Here is an 18180-nt window from a genome sequence, read left to right as displayed (position 1 = left end):
GTAATCAGATTCCTTGACGGAATAGGAAGATTTGAACGCTGAGTGTTGCATTCTTAGCCATCACAAGAGAGAGACAGAGACAGAAACGGAGCAAGAAGGGAGAGAGAGGGATGGGCTCAGACTTCAAAGAGCCAACAGCTGCAGCATACATTATACCTGTACAAAAGCGGGCCCTATGTGTTGACTGCTGTGTGAGCTTTGGTTCAGATGGGACATGGTAGGATGTGTTTAACAATTATTAAAACTCTTACCACTCAATGGCACATGAGCCTCTCCGCAGGACACCCAGACCTCGATGGGATTCCTGAGAACAATGGTTATGAGTGTTGGGTCCAGGCTCTCCAAGTCCTCCGGCATCACGGCAGAGATCTTGTCGAACTGGCTGCTGTCAGGCCTCTGCAACCTGGCGGATTCTGGGAGGATGGACAAGTGCCCACAGGTCAGGAGATTGACTGGACTGAGATCCCACCAAAATAACAGGAAAAAGTTTACTTGAGGCTCATGAGCCGAGATTAACTTTTGCTCTCACTCCAGTGCAGCCTTATCCCACAGTTCTTGCGCTCACATCTCCTATGGAGACTTTGCACCTGCCCGTCCTATAAAGGCTCTTTACCTTCTTCGATCTGCCCATTCAGCGACACACCGGCATTTTCACCTCGCTTCGCTTCCCGCCCGCTCTCTCGTAGCAAATCGTTTACAGCCCACGCTATGAGTTCACTTATGGTGAGGATTTGGGTTCCCTCCAGCGTGTACAGTCTGCTCGCTGGCCGGGTGAGCTCCAGCCTTCGGGTGCACGTAGACAGCAACTGAGAAAACAGCGATCAGACATCAGACTAAGCTACGTGACACCAGTAATGTGATAGCGCTGACCATCAACCATAGTGACAGACCGGCAATACCAGCCAAACTCCTCCCCACCCCCTCCAATCACCACCACCATATCTTCAAACTATCCTGTGGACATCTTATTTCCTTATTGTGGCTCTATTACCGATGAAAAGGTCGTCCCAATGATCAATTGTCCATCTTTGTATTTGTATTCTGCCCCATTTCGGTAAGCCAGGAGTTTGAGTGCCCGCTGAGCCCTGGCAGCTGAGATCTCCTGTGTCAGGGTCTGCACTGAGGTCTCCTTCCTCAGAGAAATCAGCTTCTCCTCCCAGCAGCTCAGACTGTTTCCTGCTTCGGAGGTGGAGAGGTCCAGCTGTAAACCAAGAGAATAATAATGATAATAATAATAATAATCGTTGCATTTGATACAGTGCCTGATCACGTCATCACATTTTTGAATCAAATTTTCATCCAATTTTAGAATGAAAGTTTGGTGAAGTCTGGAGCCTCCTTGCTCGGCAAAAACAACAACAACTTGCATTTATACAACGCCCTTCACACCGGATGGCATCTTGGAGCGCTTAATTAGGAATGATACATTGGTAAGAATAAAAGAGCTCATTGATGACGCTGGTCACTATTTAAGCACATAAAGCAACACAAGACATTCATTAGAGCCAAAAAGATCAAGTCCAGTTAGTACAGTTAAGGGCTCTCCCTATTCTAATCTGCCTCTGGTGGTGGGGGTGGTGGGGGGAATTAAACTGGTCAACAATTTAAGTAAAGATGCAAGCTCAATCTCAAAATAGATTTTGCACTCGGCAGAAACCAGCAAAGAAGTGTAGGGTGTGAATCTCATGTTGTTATCTATCGGCACTTCACCTGTGACGTTCCTATGGAGCTGACAGCGCTGGAAGCCAAGTACAGTTTTAGATCATTTATTGCTTTCACTTAACAGGCGAGAGTTCAAGTTCAGAGCAGCCCATTTAGTTGGCAAAAAGCTACCAGGGAGAATTGAAGAACAGCATTTCAACCAAAGGAAAACTCAATTGTGGAAGTTTGACATGATGGAGGTCAGCACGGAGCACTCCAGCGGCCTGCCCTCCCGATGTGAAAGGCGCTATACAAATGTAATTTTGTTGTTGTTGTTATATAAAAACCTTACGCTTGTACCTTGTCAACAAATGATTTAATTCACTGTCAAGTTATCACATATGTCAGGCGCCGGACATGTTTGATGTACTGACGAGGGTACTGGAATAATTTAAGAAAGAGCACCACATTGTAATAAGAGGACAGTGGGGCACATACTCTGGAAGGATGAGATTAATTTGTATAATTTATATAATTGACTGAATATTTCACCCACAAAATATACAGTCAATTCACTTTACAGTGTATCCTGTGAAGCGCTTTGAGACGTCTCAAAGATGTGATAAGACGCTGTATCAAATGCAAGGATTGCTATCAAAAGCCTAGATAACCAAATACTAGATAACCTAGATAACCAAATACTCACATTATAGATTTTTGCTGAGTTTGTCTAGAGGCAATGGCGAGGGCGAGATAGTATTGCAGATGTTATGACCAAGCTTGCCTTTAGCAATGGAAATTAACTTTTGCAATGAGGTTACAATTTCCTGCTTTGTGCAATGCTTACAATCTAGCCATAAAAGCCAGTCTGACCCCGTGTCTGCAGAGCAATACTGTACACTACACTCCTCTGCATTTACAGCAGAATTTACAATAATATGTTGTAATGCCCTTGATGCCAATGCACATAATGCCCCTTAACTGGTTGCACTAACCAACGTTAGTGACATGAGGGTAGGAATATTCCATCCAAGCTGTGAATGTCAGGGGATAGACTCAAACAAATGACGCAAGCTTTCCCGAAAAACAAAGTCAGTGCGTAAGATCGGGAGTGGTGTGAAACCGATTTCACAAGCTCTTCAGTGAGGCGCTTGATTATCAAAGGAATGTGGTGAATTACCCTCGTACCTGATCCTTCTTTAGCGTTCCCGCAAAGGGAGCCATAGGTTTAATGAGCTAACTGCAGATCAACATGGCTGAGTTAAGTGCGACTCCACCATTTCCTGTCTGTAATCCACCTTCTATTGCCCGTCCCCTCCATTCATCCTTCCTTCAGCTGAGAGCTGGAAGAATGGGCCTAGCTTTTGTTTGAAAAACAAATTAGCCCATAAGTAAAGAACAGCTTACTTTTGCTACACTCAGGCACTTAAAAGGTCCTGTTTCTTCCAGCGGACTCGCTTTACAGCCAGTGGCACAAATGAATGAGATCCCTGCAGGCAATTTTGTCATCGCAATCTTTCCCCTCAGGACCTTGGCACAAGCCAAGCAGACTGTGATCCACTGCTTCTTCCCAGACTCTGTGAAATAGTAACCCTAAAACAGAAATAAAGCAGCGTAAGACAAGTGCTTGTGTTGGCACGTTTCGAATCATTCAATCAGTGAATCTTTTGTGCCTATTATGCCTTGGTGTGTTGTTGATCTGTGTCAGAAGGTTGTGGGTTCATGTCCAAATAAAATTTGTTCATGTCATGGCTGTTTGTGGGGCTTGGCTGTGGGACACCTAAATCAGCTGTATTCACCTACAGTCCCCGAACACACAGTCCCCGCGCTTTACAGTAATTCCCGTGAAGTGCTTGGACACGTCCTCCTGCTCGACACCAGGGAATATCTGCGCGTGTGTGAAAGTGAATGGCCACTCACGGGCTGTTCCATTTCCTCGGTGCTGGAGACGGAGAAGGTGCAGAGAGAGGCCTGATTGGCGGCTGTGATCTCTTGGTCCAGCGTGGTGGTATAGAAAGCATTCAGCACATTCATCTCAGGAATCCAGCACCACTTCTGATTCGCGACACCATAGCTGTATCCTTTATACTTCTGCAGCGATGTATACAACAATAATGTTACACCCGGAGTTAATGTTAGCTCAGAACTGGGTATGATTGGCAGCTGCGCAAACATTACAAATACATTGAACCGGTAAAATCTTTTAGTCCTGCAGAAAAATAATAATAATAATAATAATAATAATTTGGTCACTCCATCCACGATTGTTTGTGGGACAAAGGGGAAGGTCTTCAGGCGCAACCTGAAGATAGGGAAGGAAGGGTCAAGACGGAGGGATAGAGGAAGAATGCTCCAGAGATTCAGGGTATAGTGGTCCATAGATGAGTCAGTTGTGGACCTGATGCAGAGAAATGCTGACCTGAAGAATTATTGAGCAACGTTGACCTCCCATTGGGCTCTCAGTATCACCTGCTCTGACTTGGGGCATTGAAACTGCAAGCACCAGCTCAGGGCTGCCCATCAAATGGAAGGTCCTGTTAACAAAAAAGACACAAACATTAAGTATTAACCTGACTATCATACAAAAAGAGGATAAAAATGTATTCTTTCTATTCTCTTTGACGAAACGACTAGTTTATGACAAACAACATCTATTTTATTGACTGACTTGCTGGGAATATGTAAGAATAAAATAATCCCTACATTTTGACCCAGAACCTTTCACGATGAGATTTCTTGACGATGTATATAAATGCAAGAATTATGATTATTATAAAAGTCTTTTTTTTAAAAAAAGTCATAGCCCTCAAACCGAAATCCTGACCAGGAACATGTGGTTAGTTGTGCTCTATTTTGATAGCACCAGGAAATAGACGCTGCAGGAATCTTGCCGCCGGTTTATTAACTCCAAACAAATTTCATATTAATAATTAATTTTCTAAAGCAATGAAAACAAAGCAATGAAAGAACGCTCGTTCCTTTGAAAGACTGGGATGCTGAAGATCTACAGTGTCCCACAGATAACCCCCTCTTTCCCGCCACCTCCCCGCAGTCACACTCACCGCAGTCTGACCCCATTCTGTACAGAGAAGGATCAGTGTAAAAAGTGCCAAAGCTGATAGCAGCAACACTAGTCAGTGAATGTGGCCCCCATTTGACCTGAATGCATCGGGTCCATCCCACTTATACCTCTGATGCTTTCGAGATGCAGAGTGCAGGTGTGGTTGAGATTCAGGAGGATACCACCGGTCTGAATCATGTGCTGGGGACAATCTGTCTGTTCCAATGCATCGCAGCAGCCTTTGAGTGGGGGGTTTTGGGGGGAATTTAAATTGAAATGTAAGGGATTGCCTTGTTACCATCTTTCAGATCCCAAAGGATGTTGACTTGTATTCTCTGACGTTGCTACCTGTCTTCCTCTCTCAGTATCCAGCGATGATGGACCTCATCAGCTTTCCTTTCCACCAGCACCACCTCCGTGTTGGGCTGCATCTCCAGATCGGGGACTCCCACCACAAGCCAAGGGCAGCTGCAGTTTACCATGTAGCCGTCTCTGAACTCAAATTGTTGCCGATGGATTTGTTGGTGTTTGATGGCCTTGGGCTGGGGCCTGTGAGGGCCGCGGAGAAACATAAATTGCACAAGTTAGAGTGAAACTCGTAGTTTTTGGGTATATATAAAAAAACAGCAACATAGGCAAACGTACAACCAAATCATTAAGAACCAATTATAGAGAAACAGTGAGGTGTGACCTGTATTTATTGTAGAGCTCAGCGTTAGTAAAATAAGCGCCACCTTCCTCCTGCACAATATCGTCTTCGTCTATTTGCTTGGAATTTCTCTCCCAGGGATAACTGTGATTTTTCGGTTGAACTTCAAGAGCCAGGTGAGCTCGAGCATGTGAGTCACTGCAACACGGAGAAACACCATTTCCTTAGCATCACTATCACTGTTTGTGGGGACGCTGCTGTGCGCGATTGGCTGCTGCGTTTCGCCCACAAAAAAAACCAATCAATTTACTTTACATGAAGCGCTTTGAGACGTCTCAAAGACACGATATATCAAACAAAAGGATTATTATTATTATGTCTTAGAAGAAGCAGCTTGTGCAATGTTTTCACTGGGCCATGAAGACAATGTTTGCAAATGGATAAAGCTAAAACTATTTAAAAAAAAAGCTTTTGGCAATCCAAGGGCCGGAAGAAGGGGTTTTGATTCCTTACAGAAAGGTGTGGAAGATGTTTCCATCCCCGTCATTACATTTCTTGTCCCCGGTCGCTTGGTGAGGTTGATCTGGTTTATCTGTTTCAGGAGGGCTTTCCCCTTGATCAATAGCCACTGCGCATTCTGCCAAAGTAAGCTTGGCTCCTGCTACAAGTCCACCCACAACCTCCAGCACCAACCCTGCACGACAATAAGGATGTGTTAAACCAAACAAAGACATTGTTTATACTTTAATACAATTGCAAGGTCAGAACGGTTCTTCTTATATCAAAGACAACAGGGAGAAATTTCACCAGGATCCAGATTTACTCTATTTATATGAGCATTTTTTACGGCATCCAGAATTTGTTGGCAAATTGTTGAGTTCACTCTTAACTGGCCTCAAAGTGTTTTCAAATTTAAGGCTGTATTTAAGAAGTTGCTAAATTTTGAAATTCTACATAAATGCAGTAGATGACTGACTGACTGACTGAATGATTGACCAACTAACTAACAAACTAACTAGCAAGCAAGTAACAGGCTCAAATAACAGGCTTCAACAATCAACTCCTGCAGATCGTTTTGAGGCAGTTTGGCGATGTGATGAAGCGTTATATCAAATTGCAAGGATTATTATAATTATTATCTTTATCATCCGTGGACCAATTGTCCTTCTACTGTGCTGAAATAATTGCTATGATTCAGTGAAATTATTGAAGTGTGTGACTGGGAGTAATTGTTTGATGAGGACACAGGTTTAATACACCTTCGGGATGACGCATGGCGCAGTAACTGCGGATCAGGGCGATGTCAGAAGCTAAGCTGTTCAGGTGAAGTCGTTTCTTCTGCTCAGCTAAGGTCAGCTTAGGATCCGTCCATCTCTCTCCGCAGGACACGTAGACCTGAAATAACACAGGCTAACCTCGTCAAATCACTCTTGATGAAGTCACCGGGATAAAGTAAAGTGATTTCCGTTCAGCTCAAATTGTGAGAGGGCCAATGAGTTTCATTGCCAACATTTTAACGAATAGACTTGAAACAAGTCCGACTGAAGGTAACTTGACTGTGATGGAATCTGCTTTAGAAGCTGAATTCCCATGGTTTGTGCCGTGACCTATTTCCAGTTATCGAAGGCAGTCAATCCCCTGCTCTGATTCCTTAGTGAGGAACGAACTGCATGAGAAATCGTCCAATATTACACTGAAACATTGACTTGTTTTGGACTTTATGAGCCAGTTATGTCCTTTAACATCGGCATTTAAAAATCTTGAGGCACTGTTGCCTGTAATTAACCTAGTCAACGGGTAACATAGCGTATTGCTCTCTATCCACATAAACACAATGTGACTTGGGAGACCTAAACTTGCCAGCTGGTCTCTTTGTAGATCTTTCAGAACAGTGATTTCCTTTCCCTTCTCATCAAACAGTCTGCGAGCAGCGAAAGGCAGTCCCAGCGCCCAGGTACACCTGCAACGAGAAGTCAGCACAAGTCAGTACACCACCAGGACATTGGCAGTCAGAAACCCTGAGAGAGAAAGGGACGAAACCTTCCGGGAGAAAGAAATCAACACTTTGATAGGAGAACCCTAACCCTAACCTTAACCCTAACCCAAACCCTAACCTAAGAGAAGTGAGTCGGAAGAGAATACACCATGAAATGCGTCCTCTCCACTTGCAATCAAAGCGCTTTGAGACCTTCCTCCGAGTGACGTGAAAGGCGTTATACCAAATGTCAAGATTATTATCGTTATAAATTCACTGTGGAGACGGCTAAATGGCAAATTCAAGCCCTGCACATTCTGGTGTGTGTGGCAATGGAGTGGGCTGGTGCCATTCTCTCAGTAATGAGGGGCAGTAATATTTAAAGGCAGAGAAGGAGGATGTGATGGGGCGCACAACATTAATGGAGGCTTTGGTGGGACATTCAGAAGAAACTGTTTGACTTAAAGCAAAGGGGCAGCTGGACTTATATTAAGGAACACTGAAACTCTAAATGATATTCGCTGAGCAGCAGATGGCTTGTCTGCTTCACCACTGTCTCGAGGTCGTGATTGCAACGAGGTTTTGAGTACCTGGTCCTCAGGATAAATGGTAGACAGAGCCAGACATAGAGTTAGCATTGCTTATGTTGCTTCGTTTTCAGAAAATGCTGTGTCGCCTGGAACATCTGGAGAGCAATCACTGTAATTGCTACACCAGAAATAACTCACATTCAAACAAACTATCCCCCAGGTGAAAATGTTTGCTCGCTGTGGGTTAATTTAAAAAAAAGCTTGGATCAGATCTAACTTCACAATCCTCCGAGGAGAACACTTTAAGAGCATTACCTCTCTAAACACTGCTTAAACTCGAGGGTGTGGGCTTTAATTACACCGTCCTCTCTCATTTCCTTCCTCTTCTCTCTCCCTGAGGGTTTGTGGTGTGGTTTTCCAGCACTTGGGATCCTCCTGTTGGAAAGCGGAAAGAGCAGCAGCAAAAATGTGGAACCATGAAAAAAAAATGGGAAAATTCATTTGGGGAAAGTCACTCAGCCCGTTGCACCCGCTCTTTCCAGGAACCAAACTCAATCTACTTCATTATGGACTTTCTTCCTCTCTTCAGTGATCAGGGATAGCTCAGCATTTTGGGGAAGTCCTAAAAATATATGACTGAAATTTCATCTATTTCCTCTCTCATTTCGTAAGGGTTCTAACCACATGGGGACTTGTAAACCTTATAAATATATTGAGAATTTTCACAAGACGTGCTTGACCCGGGTAAATAAAGGGATCACAGATTGATCATAGATGAAGCTTTGCATAACATTTTTGTACACATGCCTGTGTTCCTGGTCAACATATTCCAAAATTACTGTGTAAAAAGGGCATCACCTGTATAAAACAGGGAATTTCTCCCAGTGTCCTGGCCAACAATCCCCAGTCCAAATTGGTCAGTTGCTTCATTGCTATTTTGGGATGTTGCTGTATGCAAGTTAAAAGCTGCGGCTGTCTACAAATACAGTCTCTACACTTCACAGTGAAGATCCTGTGAAGAGTTTTGAGACATCTCGACAACATGATAAAGCGCCGTATCAAATGCAAGGATTATATACGTTCATTGAAGCAACCTGAATCCTCTAGCCTTGAGTATGTCCTGTTATTATACGCGCTAACAGTGGTCGAATCGTGTTCAAAGAAATAAATACACCAAGGTTATCTCTCCCAGTCTCTTGCTCCTAACTCTTGACAAATGCCCTCTGCTGGAACAACTCCTAACTACAAAATCTATTTTCCAGCAGTTTCTTCAGCCTTCGCCCCCTGAGCACAAAAAGAAAGAAGGAATAACAATGTGTTCGCACTCTCGGATGTTTTCTCAAGACCAAAATAGTAACGCAGCCTTTGTTTCCTCCTTGGCACACCATGATGTGATGAAAAAGGACTTTGAAGTCAGAAGAGGAAGGATGAAGTCCATTTAGAAGATCGGATTGACACAGTGTGAATTAATGAAAATAATGGAATGGCTTCATGATATCTGAGGCATCAATCCTGGCCAAGGCAGTGGCAGCAAAATAAAAATGTGCAGTAGTTGTGTTTACTTGACTGGACATGTAAATGATCTGTTGTGTGTTAAAGTGCATTGAAAATAGTTGGAGGTTTTAGCCATCCCAGGATCTATTAATAATGCATTATATATTAAATGCATGCATCGGAGATTTCAATTTCAGGCTTGGCTTTACTTTATGGAGTAATTTTGACATTAGCATTTTTGCAGTCTGCTTACAAAACAGCCTGTCCTCTGGATGCTGGATGAATCTAATTTGAGAATGTGGACACCTTAGAACAATTGTTCAGCCACCGAGAATGCAGGCACTTTCATTAACGCTGAGAAACTTTCAATTTTAAACCGTGCGAATTGAAAGTTTAATCTTGCTATTGCTATTAACATTCTCTTAGGACTAGGATTTAGGACTAACGTAACATGTTACGCTATGTAACGCATTCACAAAGAGAACTGATGAACTCTGCATTCATAGGAACCTGCTTTATTCACAGTGAGTTCTCAATCTCAGCCAGGTCATTTGGAGGAGGCAATGAGCAAATTCTTAATCGTTAATGCACGATTCTGTGCCTAAATACTGCACTTGTTTGGATGTTTGGTGAGCACATCAGTGGGCTTGGCTGCAACAGGGATCAAATGACCATTATCCATGCTGTGAGCCAAGACAGCAACTGACCTACGGATATTCAACTCGAGTTATCGGAGAGCAATGCAAAGCCCACCCCAAGGATCACCATCGACCCAGCAGCGCTGGACCCAATCGCAGTGTTTACTGGTGTCCATTCTAAGATCAACTGAGCCAACGCAAGTCCAGAGATTGAAACCTGTGATTCTTTGGGTGGGTCTGAATAGCTCAGCTGCTCACTGAATAATCAGCTCGTTCAGCTATTCGAGGGAATGGCATCTATGTATTTTAACACCTCATTGCATTATAACACAATGTACTTTGGTTCAGCTTGGTAATTTTCAGATGGGGGAAAGGGAGCGAGAAAAAAAGCACATTCGGGAGATCAAGCTGAAAATGATTCATAGGTCACATGAAGTATTAATATTTTTAATTTCAGAGTTGTACGTTGCTAGAATTCTTAGTTGAATTGCTAGTTAGTAAGTAGTGTGGGCTCTCAATCCTCTGCCAATTTTACAGTCATAGTTCAGCTGTTATTAAGGGCGATATGCTTGTGAACATTTGAAGCCATTGTATAAAAATTAAGTTGGTTTTGATGTGCTTGGAAAGGAAACACTTCTGAAATAGCTGCTTGGCTGAAAGAAGATGAAAATATCTGCCTGCGTGACTGAAATAACCACTCGTGGTCTGGTGGAGCAGGAGTCTGAGTGTGGATATAATATAAGAATAATAATCCTTGCATTTGATACAGCGCCTTATCACATCTTCGAGACGTCTCAAAGCGCTTCACAGAATATACTGTAAAGTGAATTGACTGTATATTTTGTGGACGAAACACGGCAGCCAATTGCGCACAACAGCGTCCCCACAAACAGTGGTGGATTGAGTGACCAAGTTATTATTATCATTAACTTTTTTTTGAAGCAATTATTACCCCCAGAAAAGCGATCCTCCAATCAACTAACAACCGGGTTCCTACTTACTGCTAGGGAAACAGAGGCGTGTGGAGTAAGGAAACCTGCCCAATGTTTCGCCCTGCCCGGGAATCAAAACCAGGTCCTCTGGTTTGCGAGGCGAATGCTCTAACCATGGGGGAACAGGAGGAATTTCAGCCCAGGCTGTCCACGGAGGTACGAGAATGTCGTGCATAAGGGTAACTGTGAACAACAACAAGCATGCAAAGCCAGCCTGCTGGATGGAGATTTAGTCCACTGTTGCCAGGGGCTGTGCCAGTCGTCACAGTGGGACAGTGTTTGATAATTTTGGCCACTGTCGTGTTTACTGTCTACAGTGAATGGACTCAGTATACCAGCTGTAATTTGCAACTCCTGTCTCATCGTTTCCTTGTGCCTTTTGAGACCGAGGAACAGAAAGTGACAGTCGGTTACGTGGCTGCCACTAAAAAAAACAGAAGTAGGGCTCAACCAGTAATTAACACACTAATTGATTGAAATCAGACAACTCTCAAAATGTGGCTGTGGGCTTTTCAGGTCAGGGTTGAACGGGGTTTCCAACAGGCACGGCAGCACCGACTCCTGCTTGTTTCTTACAGTCTCCTAATCCAGCTACTCTGCACGTTCACACCAGCTTTCAGACACTTTTCACGCACACGTTCGCTGCCAAGCTGGGGATGGTCTGAGGATCGGAGAGTAAGCGAAAGTGCTGTCGGAAGCTGCAATCGAGACGCAGGGAGCTCCATCCTCAGTCATGCCATGACCTTGCCTGAGCCTTCCTTCCTCTGTCATTTCCTCCAGCCACATTCCCCTGCCCTCACTTTCCGTCTCTTCTCCAACACTGGGCTACCGTGAGTTCCTCACCCCCTCTATCCCACCTTCAGTGGCTGAGCCGTCAAACATGTGCTTCCACTCTAACAATAACAACAATAATAATACTCTCTGGCAATCGTACACAAAGTACACAGTCATTCCACTTTACACTATATTCTGTGAAGGCGTTTTGAGAAGGTGCTATATCAATTGCAATGATTATTATTATTGTTATTATTATCATCTTTCCTAAAATAACCTCCTCCTATACCTTTTCTTCTTTCCCTGCCTTAAAAACCTCTTGAAACCATGTCTGACCTGTGGCTTTTTGTCAATATTCTCAAACTAAACCTTCCTGACCACTCTGTCTGGCATCTCCCATTGTCTTTGCAAAGTAATGTGAGACATTATCTGACACAGGGAGACTTAGTTGTTTAAAGATTACCTCTGTCCCCAATCGTACGGTTATTATTACAAGAGATACATCTACTTGTGACTTGCTGTTCATGTTAGTTGAAGGATTGCCAAAGCCTTGCTTTTCAAAAACAAAAAGTTTTAATCCGTTTTATTTTTTCACGGCACATCACAAAGGCAGACATGCCCCAGTTGGGTAGAAGTTTGTTTTATCGGTTATGTATGCTAGAACATCTGGCCTTAAACGGTTGAAAATTTCTTATTAAGAAAATAGAATCAAACAGCGACAATTGGGGAGCGCGAAATCTTGGTGAGGTAGAAAGGTTTGTCATTTAAAGCTCCTACTTGCTCCCTCCACTCTGTTATGCGGTACCCAAGACACGAGTAAAAGTGATATTGTGCCGCCTTACGTTTTCTTGAGAATGTTTATGATATCCGGTCCTGTAACAGTTACTGCCTTGGACTTGTCCTGGTGTCCGTTCCTCAGAACCCTCACAGGCTTGTTCTCGATTTCCCGCCACTTCATGGCTGGCATTTTCAGGGAGGGCACATTGGGGAGGAGGGAGCCTTCAATCGGCCACTCAAAGTTCTAGTAGATAAAGATGAGAGCCATAGTTTAGCATGACTTTTGTTTTTATGGCCTTGCTCCCCCCACCCCACCTCTGAGACCTTCTCCCTACCAACTCCCTACCAACCTGCCCACTCAACTCCGTTCAGCGGGCTTCATGTCCCCCGCCTTGCCTGCCCCAGCATTGTCGGGCTGGCCTTCAGCCACTCTGCCCCCACCCTCTGGAACTCCATCCTGCAGTCCCTCCGCCTCACCCACTCCCTCGCCTCCTTCAAGACCTGTCTCAAGACCCTCCTCTTCGACCGTGCCTACGATCACCCTCCTTTCCCCCTGCCCTTCACCTTCCCCGATCTTGATCCCCAGCTCGGGTCCAAAACACTGACTGTCCAGCGCCTTGGGATGTCCTCCCGATGTGAAAGGCACTTTACAAAGGTGATTTTGTTGTTGTTTCACCAAAAATTCAAAACATTTTCACTACTTTATATACAGTGAAACCCTGTGAGAGGCTTTGAGATGTTTCAATGACAAGGTGCTTAATGATAAAAATAATAATAATCCTTGTATTTGATACAGCGCCTTATCATGTCTTCGAGGCATCTCAAAGAGCTTCACAATCTAGACTGTAGAGTGAATTGACTGTATTTTTTGTGGGCAAAAAGGGCAAATCAAAGGTCTGTTATTATTATTATTATTACTATTGTTATTTTTAAACCTGTGAGGTGGAGGATGGTACAGGGGGAACAGTGACACTTTTTAGGTGTCAATTCAATGCAAGAGTTACACGGAATTTGTGATAAAAGTTCAGTGTAAAAAGGAACGATGCATTAAGGAGTCGCATTAGAGTAAAAGGGTGACTACAATACAGAGCAGGATGTAACACAGGGCTACACGTGTCACTAAAACAGTAGCTCACTGCAATGCACCTTCCTGACACCGTGAATCAGTCCTTTATCTACCAAACGTGAAGTAATGATGCCCACAACATGCCTCAATCACGGAGCAGGGAGATTTGATTCCATCACCATAATGAGAACGGTGTTGAGAAGAATAACAAATGTTTACCACAAACACAGACGCTCCTCGTCACATTATCTCCTATTTGTCACAACAGTCGTGTCACTGTTCTTTACCCACATTTTCTGCTTGCCTGCTTCCATTAGCATCTGTCACCTCGTTTACCAAACTACACGGCAGCTTCAAGCCACAGGGCTCATGTTTGTGACAGTGTACACGTGTAGCTCTGAACAAGTCCTTTAAAATGATGAGCTACTTTGTCTGCCTAGAAATTCTGTTAGCATGCACCCATGTAATCATTTTGCTGTTGTGTTACATGATGCCAGCATCATGAACATCAGTGATGTACAGTGGCAAATGCTTGTCGTGTTATATCTTGGCACGTTCAGCGGCCTCTGTGTACACCGAGCCTTCCACAAACAACAAGCTCTCTGCTCAGGATTCTTACCAATGCAGTGGCTCAGTGTTATTATAGTTGTGTGGCGCAATTGGCTGCCGGGTTTCACCCACTAAATGCCCAGTCACCACACTTTACATTCTGCGTAGCGCTTTGAGACGTCTCGAAGACGTGATAAGGCGCTATATCAAATGGAAGGATTATTATTGTTTATTATAGTTGAAGCAAGAAGTCTTTGGATAGTATTCTGGTACTGATACTCTACGGGGGGGTGGGGTGGAGGGGATGTCATTCTTCCTGAAAGTCTTATTGAATAGTTCTGTGCTGTGGTTACGAGGCTCACAACGGTGAAAGAACCTCCTCTTCAACCCTGATAGCTTTGGGCACTAGTGACTTTCAATGGATGCTGTGAGAACAGCGATAACAGTGATGCATTGGTGCAGGTTTGACACTCGGCTTAATCCAATGATCACTGCGTGTGTAAAAAAAAGATTAATTGATTCTGAAAACCCACTTCCAGGTTAAGACTAAATTCAATAATTTGCCTAACGCCGAACACTCTGAAATGCTATGTTAACGGAGCAAATCTAGATCCAGGTGGAATTTCTCTCCCCCACCCCCCCTCCCCCCAACCACCCTCAGGTGACTGAATCCCAGCTGTCTAATTCAATAAAAAGTCGACACAGTATTTTCTAGGTTATGTTGTAAAGGAGAACATTAGTGCAGAGCCAGTGCATCTTAATGTAAGAAATGTGTCCAAGCTACAGCATTTGGAGATATTGTTATGCTGCATATTGCTGTTTGTTCAGCCAAAACTGGACCTTTAATGCATTTGTACCTCCAGCAATATCCAGGCTGATAAACATATGAACTCTGCATTGAAGAAAGAGATTCACATTGCAACAGATAAATGTTGTATCTGTTGCCCTGAAGCAAACATCTCCTAAAGCGTCCAATGTGGTGGCTCTGGAGGTTGCGATGCAGGTTTTTCTTGCAGGAACTCAACTTGGACCAGAATGTCCCCAGTACCCAGCCGGGAACCAACCCATCAAGATAAATACCATTCAGAGCAACAGCGGGACCAGCCCGAGGAAACATTGGCTTTGTGTCTGTGTGTGCACTGTCTCCCAAACAACACAACTGTGCAAGAGGATAGTGCAATCCGTGCAGTGCATAAGTTCTCTATTGCTCAGGTACTGAAAAGACATTCCGAGCATTATTCTAAGTCTTTGGCTTATGATATTGTTTACCCTACATTTTTGAGACGCTTGAACTAATACATTCTTGCCTGGAGGAGTACAGTTGTTGGGTTTCTATGTATTATAATGAAAAATCCACCAAGAAAAGCTGTATGCTAAGTGCTCATCAGAGGAGTGTTATTATAGTATTAGAGAATATTACAGAACAGAAGGAGGCCATTCGGCCCATCGTGCCTGTGCCAGCTCTTTGGAAGAGCGACCCAACTAGTCCCACTCCCCCGCTCTTTCCCCATATCCTTACCTCATTCAAATTGCCATCTGGTAACATAGGCCACATGTAAGTTAACTTGTTCCAAAGCGGATTCTCCACTACTGAGTGTTTCCATTGTCCAGGTTTTGTGATTCCTTCGTGTTTTATGGCCCATCTAATGAAACAATAATGTGTTTTTTTAACCAAGCGCAAAAAAAATCAAAAAAACAAATTTCATCTGAGAATGTGAAAAAAATACTGTAAATATCTATCAGCGTTATATTTCAAGACCGTCACGTGGAACCATCCTGCCCTCGGAATCTTAAAAACAACTTCATTGGAACAGACAGGAAAGAACAAGTAATAACTAGTAACGTTTTTTTAATAGCACTGATGTTTAGGCAACAATGCACAGGGTATCATCTGTTATTGAGAAAGCTTACAAGCTTCGGAGTGTGGAATCCCAAGCTTGTTCTTAGCCAACCGCTTCTTCTTAACTTAACTTACTTCCTTTCTCCACCACTCTTCAACCTGGATATTGACCATAAGACCAAAAGACCATAAGACGTCGGAGCAGGAGTAGGCCATTCGGCCCCTTGAGCCTGTGCCCCACCATTTAATAAGATCATGGCTGATCTTCTAACCTAATTCCATTTGCCCACCTTATCCCCATATCCCTTAATTCTCTATCCTTTAGACAACTGCCCTGCCTGTGGCTCATGGGGTCGAGCTCTGAATTAAACCAAGAAGAATTCTGGGCTCTGGAATTCAGGCTCAGTGAGTTTAGCCAGTGAACGTCCAAACCATACAGATTGCCAAAAATTACTGGCAGGAAAAATCAGTGGGGTTTGTGCTACTTATCACTGTCAAGAGTTTCTAGAGGGCAGGTTTGAGCATGGCTGCAAGACCCCCCCATGATGAAATCTCAATCAATTTTTATTTCCTCAGTGTATAATGATCTCCGAGCATTCGTATCTTAACCAACCATAGCGGCTGAAGTCCCTATTTTTATTCACAGATCGGGAAACTTACTAAAACTTCGGTGGCGTTTAGCTTATGACGGGGAACTTACCACGCTAAGCTCAGAGCTCAGGTCACTAAATTTACCAACGACCCTGATGTTGGATGTGCCCAACAAGCTCATCAGTACATTTATTGACCACCAAAGAATTGTGCAGACTTAGTTTATAATGAATGACTGGAGATATGTGACCACAAGGGGCCAGTATTGCTCTTTTAAAAAATAGCTCGTCTGTCAGCACACCCCTCCTCCTTTGCTATTTTATTTTGACCATCACGCTTCAAACATATTGAACCAGAGATTACCCAAATATCCCATTTTTTGGACATTAGAATGCCATTTTTCTAATTGCTGTTTAAATCAACAGAATGAACAGTTGCTCAACAAGTGTGAAGAAGTCAAGGCTGGAACACGTGAAAGCAGCTATAATTACTGTACGTCAAAAAGCTTTGTAAAATTATCGTTTGAATTCCACGATGGCTAAAGAGGAGACAGAGAGGGAAGAAGAGCTGCAGCACTATACAGTATCAGTGTGCGGTCGTGCGCAAAGGAATCGAGCTTACATTAATGTGAAAGCTAATGTGCATCATTTTTAATGGACTTGATGGACTGATGACATTTAACTGGTCAAATCTGACTCAGTGGTAATTGGACTAAAAATCTGTGAAAAACACTCTGACTTACAACACAAAAAATACAGCCTTTTTGCAACTTGAATCAAACACTAAATTTTCAATCACTGATTTTTAATATCCGAGATGTCAGCCCGAATCACACATGAAGCATTTTCCTGTTTGCAAAATATACATTGTTGGTCAGTTCAGGCTATTGAAAACAAGACCCCTCATTTTTTTCCATCAATTTCAAATGCCTTCTCCCACAGTAGTGGCAGTGCAGGAGCTTTGACATGCACTTTGGGAAGTGGGAGATCTTGACATCAGTGAGACACTTCACAATGGAAACCCAAAATGTTTTACAATATCAGTTTACGCTGGATCTGTGCGCAATTGGCTGCCAAGTTTTGTTTCGCCCACAAAATATATAGTCGATTCACGTTACAGTATTTTCCGTGAAGCGCTTTGAGACATTTAGAAGACTTGATGAGGCTCTGTATCAAATGCAAGGATTATTATCTTATTATTATTTATTTAAACTCAGATTCCAGAGGTGAAAGGTCAGACTGTGCTAACTCTTTAGCACAGCCACCCAGTCCCACTCCAATGGTTTAAACAGGAATCAGTTCCTCTTTAATATCTAGTCAACCATTCTAATTGGTGTCAAGTTGAACATGCACTGTGACTGTCTATAATAGGATATAGGATGCTACTGTAGTTCCTCCTGACGACTTAGGTAATATATTTGGAGCTGCAGGGTGTGCTTCTGTGCAATCTATTGTATGAAGCAAATTCACTTTGAATTTCTAAATGCTTTACCTTGCCGTTACAATTCTATTTGTCAAAGAATTTATATGATAATATCACACATGTTTGCAGGCAGCTGCTGGCTAGTAATTAGCCTTACCATCACCATCAACACAAATTAGTA

The 18180-nt window shown here is 43.3% G+C and overlaps 1 protein-coding gene across 1 annotated transcript in view; it reads right to left on the bottom strand.

The window, feature by feature from the left end:
- Positions 1-18180, bottom strand: part of LOC103175107 (doublecortin domain-containing protein 1) — a 56980-nt gene that overhangs the window by 11058 nt on the left and 27742 nt on the right. Inside the window, exons 6-19 of the mRNA XM_007887870.2 lie at positions 15666-15789; positions 12597-12775; positions 8172-8291; positions 7095-7311; positions 6611-6746; positions 5865-6045; positions 5394-5549; positions 5051-5251; positions 4061-4175; positions 3562-3732; positions 3049-3234; positions 992-1201; positions 614-806; positions 252-413 (exon numbers count right to left, since the gene is read on the bottom strand). Of these exons, the coding sequence (XP_007886061.2) occupies positions 252-413; positions 614-806; positions 992-1201; positions 3049-3234; positions 3562-3732; positions 4061-4175; positions 5051-5251; positions 5394-5549; positions 5865-6045; positions 6611-6746; positions 7095-7311; positions 8172-8291; positions 12597-12775; positions 15666-15789 (2351 nt within the window). The remainder of the gene's footprint in view (positions 1-251; positions 414-613; positions 807-991; positions 1202-3048; positions 3235-3561; positions 3733-4060; positions 4176-5050; positions 5252-5393; positions 5550-5864; positions 6046-6610; positions 6747-7094; positions 7312-8171; positions 8292-12596; positions 12776-15665; positions 15790-18180) is intronic.

Source organism: Callorhinchus milii, unplaced genomic scaffold (genome assembly GCF_018977255.1).
Source record: "Callorhinchus milii isolate IMCB2004 unplaced genomic scaffold, IMCB_Cmil_1.0 Scaffold17, whole genome shotgun sequence".
NCBI lineage: Eukaryota > Metazoa > Chordata > Chondrichthyes > Chimaeriformes > Callorhinchidae > Callorhinchus > Callorhinchus milii.
The sequence above is the reverse complement of the archived record's forward strand: the minus strand, read 5'-3'. Positions and strand labels throughout refer to the sequence as shown.